At 38.2% G+C, this 10,157-nt stretch overlaps 1 protein-coding gene across 1 annotated transcript in view; it reads left to right on the forward strand.

The window, feature by feature from the left end:
* Positions 1-10,157, forward strand: part of RIPK2 (receptor interacting serine/threonine kinase 2) — a gene marked incomplete at its 5' end in the record, with an annotated part of 20,204 nt that overhangs the window by 7,765 nt on the left and 2,282 nt on the right. Inside the window, 5 exons of the mRNA XM_008631219.2 lie at positions 2,769-2,818; positions 3,167-3,328; positions 5,373-5,458; positions 5,655-5,744; positions 6,567-6,672. Of these exons, the coding sequence (XP_008629441.2) occupies positions 2,769-2,818; positions 3,167-3,328; positions 5,373-5,458; positions 5,655-5,744; positions 6,567-6,672 (494 nt within the window). The remainder of the gene's footprint in view (positions 1-2,768; positions 2,819-3,166; positions 3,329-5,372; positions 5,459-5,654; positions 5,745-6,566; positions 6,673-10,157) is intronic.

Raw genomic sequence — 10,157 nt, forward strand, 5'->3', positions numbered from 1 at the left:
AGGGAAAGAAGAAAGCCATTCACACCATTAAGTCAATGCATATACTCTTGTACTATGTGTAATCAAGTAACATAATTTTCAGAATGTGCTTGGGGGAAAGAAGAAAATGTGTTTTTGGAAAGGAGGTAGATAAAAACAGGATAGTGGGGTTGGAGAAAGTAGTTATAAGAATCTCCTTAAGGAATGATTTGCTTTATGAAAGTTGTGGTAGTTTTGTGTTGGGCAGTCCTGAGTACAAGTAATAGAATAGTAAATAGAGTGGTGGTGACCCATATAACAAAAGGAAATTGCTCTGAGGATATTGGAGTTACGATTGGATGATCTGAAATGGTTTGGAGAGCTCAGAGATTACTTGAAGGATTTTGGGAGGAATTACCATATGTAAAGGAAGATTGAGGAGGCATGAACTGGCCAATCGTTGTGACAAAGTCCATCACTCTGGTGCAGTCTACCACCTTTACCTTCACTGATCTCTGACATGGCTGTATCTTGGTGAGAGATGACTCAGTCTCACAGGGTCCTACTGACTTCCAGGGAGACCACTAGTTCCCTTAATTATCCCTTACCCTTAAGAAGCACATGAAGTTCCTTGACATTCCTGTCAAAGAATACAGATGACAACATACCTGCTCTCCTTACCCTTTGATGAGAAGATGTGGATAAGGAAAACATTGAAAAGAAAAAATAGTGTATTAAGAGGGAAGAAAGGGTGACTGGCAGCTTAATGAGTGGGTGGAGATGAAGAAGACAAATGTTTGTTAGAAAGAAAATAATATTTTCAGAGGAATAACAACCAAATGGGAGAAAATAAGAAAACACATCAGTAGAAGGGTGTACAAAACAGATAAATCAGGAAGGAAAGAGATTATGTGAGAAGAAAGAAGAGAAACTGAGACAGCATTGGAAAAAGAGATGTCCAAGGCAGAAAGACATGAAGGTGCAGAGACAGTGAAGGACCACCAGAAAGACCACACAGGAGGATCTGTGCTCGCAGTCAGAAGGGGATGCTACAAAGCAGCAATAAGAAAGGAAAACAGGAGTAGTGTAAAGGGGAATGCTGCAGTGTTGTAGAACTGAGAAAATAGTCTTTAATGGTAGAGAGATTCCAAACTGAATGAAAGATATTATTAAGTATTTGGATATTTTCTGGCTGTCTAATTAATTGATCACAGCTGAGTGTTGTTGAGATACTGAAGCTAATTTGTGAGGAAGGATCTTTCTTAAAAAAACAAATTGTTTAAACAACAGTCAAACAGCATTAACTTCTACAAAAGGGATGATTTGTTTTACCAAAAAAATCAGCCTGCATGGATTTATCGGGAATACATCAAAAGCAGACTTTCTAACAGGGAGGACTGCTTTTCTTAAAAGCTACATGAATAAATTTTATTATTGAAGAATGTTAAGATGTAAACGGAATAAATAGTTAGGAAAACTCAATTTATATGATTTGATTTTAAGCATCAGTTATTTGTTTCTTACTTCATTTTTTTGAATTCTTACTTGGTAGCTCTCGGATGGTACAGTTCTCTAAGGCAGTTAAAGGTAACCTGTATGCAAAATTTGGTACTTCTTAGTGATGCAGGAAGGAAGCTCAGTGCGTTCGTATCAAGGGTGGGGAGCAAGCCTTAACAGCAACTGATCATGGTGATTATTTCCTGGAATGACACTGTCACAGCACTTATAAAGACTTGAACTGAAAGCATGGAAATACACACTTGTCAGCACCTTGCATGAAGTTATGGAAGCACTGAAGCTTTAGCCTGGATTGTCTTTTCTAAATCCGAATAGTGGAACCAGATACTTGAATGCAGTGCTAGGACCTTTTGGGATAAATCATGGAATAGAGCTTCATTCAGATATGGTAGAGTATGTGAGGAAAAATTGGAGAGAAGGACTGAGAATTCAGTGCTGCTTTTAAATGAAATCGTCTAACCTTATTTAAATTACAGAGTTGTTTAAAGTTATCTCTTATACTTTTAGTATATCCTGATGGCTGAAGAGAGTTAGCTAGTTTACTAAAGATGGGGCAAGTTTGTACTCACTCAACCACTTGCCATTCATGTTGGTGTGAACAGAAAAGAAGGTCACTGGTTTGAGTAAGCACATGTGTGTTCATTCTCGTGGCGTTACTTCAGAGTAGTCTTCCCAAGAGTCTCTTTTGGAAAGTGAATGCTGTGTGTAAGTGACATCTCTCCCTATGGAGATTGTATATGTTGAAAGCATATATTGGGGGGGTGGGGAGGAAGCTGGAGTGGGCATCCCAAGCGCAAGTTTGTATGTTACCTGTCTCTGTGACACTGTGTTGGGACAGAGCTGTGGGTCCAAGCCATCCTCCCTGCTAATACCCAGCTTTCCTTGGCAATGTCAAGGAGTGTCAGTCCGTACTAGGCAGGTGCCAGGGTATTGCAATTAGGACAGAGCAGTTGGCTGTCTGGGGCTCACTTCAATTTGTGTGCTGAGATTGAAACTCCATGTACATAATTCATAATGTATTAGCAGAGCCAGGTTGATACAGATTTGGAATAGGAGTTTATATGCCATGGATCTTTTTCTGCACTTAATAGTATTAACTAGTTCTAGCTGAAATCACGCTCTAGTTCTCACATATTCATGTCATCATTTTAGTTAGCTATAGTCAGTCCCCTGTGTGCTTGCAGGACCATTTTACCAGAATGTTTTAAAAAAGATATAAAGCTGAGCATATTGTGTTATTAAGTGTTGGCAGTCTAAAATAACACCTTCTGTACTTTCTATACTGTAAACAGTTATGCAGTTATCATGTGGGAAGTGATGTCAAGGAAACAGCCATTTGAAGGTAAGGCCATGTCTTTTGTTAACTTATTTTTCCTGCCTTACCTAGAGGTTAAACCTGAAACTGGGGACTTCGTTTTAGGGGTTACTTTCTAATAATTCAACTTGTAAGCTTGTTGAAGAACTCTTTGAAATACTTTTCAAATCAGACTCTTTTTTTAGTATCATCTTCTTTTTTAATTACATTGTTGTTTCCTAAATTAAGAATAATTTTTCATTAATTAAAAAAGAAACATAACCTTATTTTGATGAGCTGTAAATTCTATGTCTACAAACCGAATTACTCGTCCTATATAGTAAGCTCTTTATATTGCATATATTTCTAATGGCTTCACAATGTCTGTTTTGACAGAAGTTATAAACCCCTTGCAGATAATGTACAGCGTGTCACAAGGACAGCGACTAGACTTGAGTGAAGGAAGTCTGTCAATGGATATTCCTCATCGAGGGCTTATCATAAGATTGATGGAAAGTGGATGGGCACAAAACCCAGATGAAAGACCATCGTTCTTAAGTGAGTTCACCTTGCATAATGAGATTTTTAAACTGCCAGATTCCTGTTGATCATGGTACTTACAGACCAAGGTTATAGTCACGAAAGGGAAGTGTTAAAAATGTCAGGAGATACATGTGCTCAGTTCTGTTGGTTATGACAAGGTGCTTGGCTGCTTCCTTCATGTCTGTAAGCAAACTTCTATGAAGTGTGCACCATAAAACCAGGTTGGTTATTGGAGTTTTTTGCATTTACCATCTTTTAATTTACCTGTTAAAAAGCAGCATGCTTTGTTTAACTACTTGTGTTTGGAGTTTTTTGTCTATTGTTGAAGATAATTAGGGGTTTGTAAGGGGAGGTGGGAGAAGTGAAGTATAAAATGAGTACTATGAGATTTATGAGCACACAACCAACACCAGTGAACCACTGCATATCAGATAAGTTGTAGTGACTTCAACTTGTATTTGCATCTCAGTGTAAATCTTTCACTGACACTTTATCTTCTATTGTTCCATCTCCTTTATCAAGCAAGAACTGGATTTTTTTTTTCCAAGCAAGGAAATACAGTATTTTCTAAAATCAAAAAGAATAGACACATCATGTTATTTCCATATGTATTCTTGTTTTCCTATGCCAATTAACAAAAAAAAAAAAAAAAAAGGCAATTTAAGAGTATGGTCACACTGAAGGGAAAATTATTTGGGATATGTACTACAGTGTGAGCTAACTTGGATTTTCTTCTTAGTGCCCTGTCTGTAGTGAGATGGTCTTTGAAAAAAAAAACCCATCGCTTTTGCCTCTATTTTACTATGGTAATAAGAAAGAAGAAGTTGCGAAACTGTTGCAAAATGAAGGGAAGTAAAGCTCCCTGATGGGGAACTTAAGCAATTACCATAGCACAGGGACACTGGCACAGACACACAAGCACAAAAGCACCCGAACACCCTTTTTGTTAAATAAGCTTTAAATGCAAAAGCTCATCTAACTTGTCTGTTCATCTTACAAACAAAGGATCAAGACTGCTTATCACCATCTTTCTGCATGTACTTGGAGTGTGTACCTACAGTTTAAATAAAGTCAACAAAAATTGACCATGCTAGTATTTCAGTGTGGAAAATGGCCTGCCAAACTTGGAAAACTCCCAGAGTTGAATGTATGTCTTGAAGATGCTAGTGTAAAAAAAAGTTCATGTGGAAGAATAGTGGTAAAATTGTAATAAAAATATAAGAATATATTAATAAGGATGCCATGTGATGAGTTGCTAGTATGGTAAATCAGTTTTCCTGAGTCCATGGAGTTCACAGAAAAGCAGTACAATTGTGATAAGCTGTCATACTTTCCTGTTTGTCTGAGCACAGTTTCAAAGAACTATTTTTATAATAAAATCATCTCAAAACATGAAATATTTAGTATTATAAACTTCAAAGCACTGGAAAACAAGGGAGCATAGCACAGGTGGTTGTTGGCTTATTGGACTGTTTTGTGCCTCCCTGTGTGAGTATTGATTTTAACTTCTCTGACCTGCTGCATTTGGTGAGAGTGAGGCCAGTGTCATTTGGTTTCACTGGCTGTGACAGGTCAGTGCCTTGACTACCCCATCTTCTCTGGCCCTTCTTCATGCCTTAAGCATGTATTCTGGATGTTGCTGTGTGTTTGTTTATTTTTCTGGTATAAATCTTCAACGCCTCCTCTGGGGTGGGATGATAACAACCCACTCTGAGATCTTGTGGTGTTTGGTCCCATTCAGCTCATCAGGCTGGATGGGTCTGCCTTGAAACACAGCAAACTCACCAATCTCTCCATTCCATGAATGCAAGACCTGCAGTTCAGCCCAGCCCTGGATCTCTTTTGACACACAGTGATCATGTGGCCAGATCAGATCAAGGTTTCTTTTGGTGGTGTGAACTGTTTTAATAGAAGCAAGCAGATTCTGCTTTAGCAGCATAAGTGGTTTGATATGTGTCAATAGACGAATTATTTTCTTAAATGTAAGAAAGACACTTTAGTAAAATGACACCTTGATTTCCACTTCAAACTATTCACCAAGTACTCTTCCCTTGTTTAGAATGTTTAATAGACCTGGAGCCAGTTCTGCGAACATTTGATGAAATAGCTATGCTAGAAGCAGTAATTCTGTTAAGGAGATCAAAGGTAAGTATCTTTTGTTACAGTCATGAATCGGTCAAATAAGTTGGTAACTTTCACTTGCTAAAAGAAGTGTAATCTCCTTTGTCATTTCTCCTCAGTCTCCTTTGTCTAGTCTTGTATCTGGTTGAAACGTGTTTGTACAGGGCTGTCATCTTGTCTTATAGCAGAAATTTAATACAGTTAAATATTTCTCTTCCAGTCAGTATATGAATCACAATGTATTTACAAGAGTGGAAAGAAAGCAAACATGGAGCAGATATCTCTAAATATACCTCTGAATCCCGACAAGGTAAATACATGTTGCATTTGGTATTCAGCATCCTGAGAGCTTAAAGGAAGGTTAACGTGGTAAGGGAGGTTGTTCTGCACTTTACTTACCTGTGCAGTCAGGAAAGGCATAAAATGCATTACTTGAGCCAGGGTGTAACAAATGCAAAGCCATGTATGTGAAGTAAAGGGTGGGTATGCAGAAATTAGAAGGGTATCTAAATACAGGAAAGGTCTAAATATGGCATGAAGCTGTGCCAGGGGAGGTTTAGATTGGATATTAGGAAAAGGTTCTTCACTCAGAGGGAGATCAGGCACTGGAACAGGCTCCCCAGGGAAGTGGTCACAGCACCAAGCCTGGCAGAGTTTAAGAAGTGTTTGGACAATGCTCTCGGGCAAATGGTGTGATTCTTGGGGATGGTGCTGTGCAGGGCCAGGCGTTGGACTTGATGATCATGATGGGTCCCTTCCCACTCCGTGTATCCTGTGAGTCTGTGATCCCCTCAAGGAGGAGTGCAGCACACAATGCCTGCCAATAGTAAGAGATTGTCTACTGCTCCCTTACACCTCCACGGAGCTTGCTTATATAGGACCATACAGATATATTTTATATTTTGATTCTTAATGCTGCTGCTTTTGGTTCTTGTATACAAAATTGCTTTCATCTTTAGAAAAATACAAGTATCGTGATCATGTAATTTCTTCTGATTTTACCGTATTTTAATTGTGCTATTTAGCATTTAGATAGCAGGGAAAACACGGTGACAGGAAGGTTCTCTGTAAAAAATTGCAACTTCATATTTGTTTAGTGTGCCTGTTCAATATACAACTGGATTTCTTTCAGCCAGCATATTCTAGCTCCATACAGTGTGATGCACTTCCACTTCGGAGCATCTCTCCAGATATATCAAAACTCAAGTCTATTCCCCAGTGTAATATCCTCTCATCAGGTGAGATACTCTTGATTTTGTGTAAATTTGTTATTGCAGCTTTACATTCCCACTGTGACATTGCATTTGTGTAGTAGAAAGTTGGGTCACTCTATGTCAGAAAGAAATGTCTTTTGTAAACTTTGTGCTCTGGGTAAAAAACAAGCGTTTTTTTAAGCTCTGATTTTCTGTTCCTGTCACGTGAGAAATCTCTACAGCTCACAGGTTCAGTTTTCCTGCTCAGAGTTGTGAGTGCAGAGGTAACAGTTACTTGTCCCTTCAGACTCCAGGCAGTTTAGTTAACTGGTTTTTTTTGTTTTTTTAAATTTGTGAGCTACTTCTGAATATAAAAAAGCTACACATTTTAAGGCATTCTAGAAACTGAGTAAACTCAAAGTTTCCAATACAGCCTGACCTCTAGATCATTTTGAATTCAATAAATAAAAATGGCATTAATAGATTGCCTTGCAAAAGTATCTGCACAGACCTTTTGTAGCTGTCCCCTTTTATGAGTAAATGTTGGCAAAATTCCCTGAGAAAACTCAGTTTTGAGGTTTTGCTGGCATCAGAAGCCAGAAAAATGCAATGGGACCCAGGTGGAATTATTTCACCCAGTTGTGAAACTAAAACTGCATTTAAGTTTCTTCCCCTGACTGAATGCAAGAATATTTCAAAGAAATGGAGTGTCCTCTGGCATTGCAGGGACCAGGAGTATGAAAGCAGACAAGACTGTTGACTTCACTGCTATAAGATAAGGACATCAAAAAGTATTCTGAGGTGCTGCAAAACCTGACATACTCTGGGTCGAGGTAGGAGAGCACAGGCAGTTTCAGCTATGTTTGAACACATACACAATTTTGACCTTCTACTCTGTGTACTAGAAAGATACGAATACAGGAGGAATTTGGGAAAATAAATTGTGGGACTTTCAGTTTTAAGGACTTTCAGTTACTGGAGAAAATGGCAGAAAGCAAGTGCAGGGTACTTGGTCTGTGCCTCAACTAGAGCATTTATCTATACAGCATAAAAACCTCAGAGATGAAGATTAACTCATATTTACCAAGCTTAATAAGTATGTTGTGATGAATTTTAGAACATGGAGTATTAGTTTGAACATGAGCATGGACTGTAAGTGTAGTCACATAAGATAATGGTAAATACCAGCCTTTCTTGTTGCTGGTTCCTGTTATAAATTGTTGTGTCTTGCTGTGGAGGGCATCAATGAAAATTTGTTGGTACAATTAATCTGACTGATCAGCTGGTGGTCATTTTATAGAGTCATTGCTTAGACTTTATTGTGTTTATGTGTGGATACTGTAAAGCTTGTGAAAATAGTGCCTACAAAACCCTACTGCAGAAGCATTTGTTATTACTTTGCCAATAGCTGCATCAGGTAGTCTTGTAGTAGGAAGAAAAACTGATATTCCTTTTGCTTTTCAAACTCAGATGCAATTGTTTCAGGTGAAAATTCAATTCCAGTTAGCTGTTAGCAAGAGAGGAGTTTGGCATGGCACCAAGGCAGAAGTTAATGACTGTAGATTCTAGCTGATTTGTTTTTTCTCTGTGTACAGTTAGAATGCTTTTTCAGAAAATTGATTCTTCAGAGTTAAGACTTTTCTTCTACCCTTAAGCCTTTCTTTTCATCTTTCCTTTTTTTTTTCCCTTCCCTAGCCAGCTTTTCTTGGTTATTTCTTGAAATAGCTCTTTTACCTCTCCCCGTTTCATTTTTGATACAGAGAGTAATCCTTTAATATACTTTGTTTTGCTAGATGAACAGAATGCACTCTTCTGAAATCCCTTTGTAAAATAAACTTCTTTATTCTCCTGGTATCCTAATTTGGCCTCCTGGTGCATGTCCTAACTTAAGTCATTGAACTAAGGCTACTTAGTAGTATGAAAGACATGAAAAACTTTTTTTTGTCTACAAAGTCCCCTTTACATAGTATACCTCAGAATTTTATTTTCCTTTCTCACAAGGTCCTTCATTACAGAATAATCTACTTAGGGGTTGTTTTTATTCCTCATCTCACTTCCAATCATTAGCCCCAGCTTGAAACAGAAAGTCTAGATCTCATATTTTTCCTTCTGAATTTCCGCCTCTGTTACTCAGGTCTTCTAGGTCACTGAGGTTCTTTTTGAGTAACTTGAGTCAACCTGTATTTTTCTGAATAACATCTGAATAACTCTCATTAGCAATTTTTTTTTTGATGGAACTGGGATTGTTTAGCCTGGAGAAAAGGAGGCTCAGAGGAGACCTTGTTCTCTGCAACTACCTGAGAGGAGATTGTGGCCAGGTGGGGGCCTCTTACCTGACAAGCAATAGCAGCAAGCAATATGATGAGAGGAAATGGCCTTGAGTTGTGCCAGGGGACGTTCAGATTGGATATCAGGAAAAATTTCTTCATTGAAAGAGTTGTCAAGCTTTGGAACAGGCTACCCAGGGAAGTGGTTGAGTCACCAGCCCTAGAGGTATTTAAAAGATGTGTAGATGTGGCACCAGGACATGGTATAGTGGTGGACTTTGCAGTGCTGGTCTCTGATCTCAAGGGTCTTTCCAACCGAAACGATTGTGTGATTTTATGATTATATTTTTTATGCTTTGGTCACTGGTCAAGGTCATTTTCTCATACCAGTACAACCCTAGTAGTTTTGTCTTTACGTTATTAAATTAAATATGTGTGCCTAAAAATGTATAACAATCCATCCTAGCACAGCTGCTTGAAATACTTTTCTGAAATGATCTTTCACTCACGGTGATTGTCTCCTAATCCCCTTTTTTCATGCAGTAGATAATATCTGCTGCTTCACACTACATAGCTCTGCCCAACACACTCTCTTGTTCATGAAATAAAATACTAGTTACTATGATTTCTAGTCCACCATTTTTAAAATACTGAGAATGGAGTTTCTTCCACATTTTCCTATTCCTGCTCCGTGTACTTACATATTCTTCTACAGGTCAACAAAGAGCTGGGAATTCACCCTCATATTTCCCCATTGGACAGGTAATCTCGAGTTGTCCGTGGGGCTACCTCATTGTGTCTTTAGATGCCCATCTGAATTCTTGCATCTGTGGTTCTTAGTTAACATCTTAGTTATCGTGTCTTCATCAAGTGACACTGTAAAAGTCTAATGAAAGCTATTTACAGAGTTAGGCACATGGCCTGTAGTTCATCTCTCATCAGCTGTTTGCTATCTCTTCCTTGAGTCATTCCTACTGCTGTTTTCATAACTCTCATCCTTTTCGTACTATAAAAAATCCTAAACCTAGAAACTGTTAAACTTTCCACCTGATAGAAATCCTTTTTACTTTGCAGAAGTTTACATGAAGCTTTCCTGAAATACCCAGTTTTGATGGACTACAAAAAGCTTCCATTGGCATCCCACTGAATGTTGAATTCTCCCAATGCTCTTCATGTCCTTTTCTCCCACCTGAATCTTTATTTTAATATTTTCATCTTTGTCACACTGCAAACTTCATCAAAATAAATTATTCTGCTTTCCTG

Source organism: Corvus brachyrhynchos, unplaced genomic scaffold (genome assembly GCF_000691975.1).
Source record: "Corvus brachyrhynchos isolate BGI_N302 unplaced genomic scaffold, ASM69197v1 scaffold293, whole genome shotgun sequence".
Lineage (NCBI taxonomy): Eukaryota > Metazoa > Chordata > Aves > Passeriformes > Corvidae > Corvus > Corvus brachyrhynchos.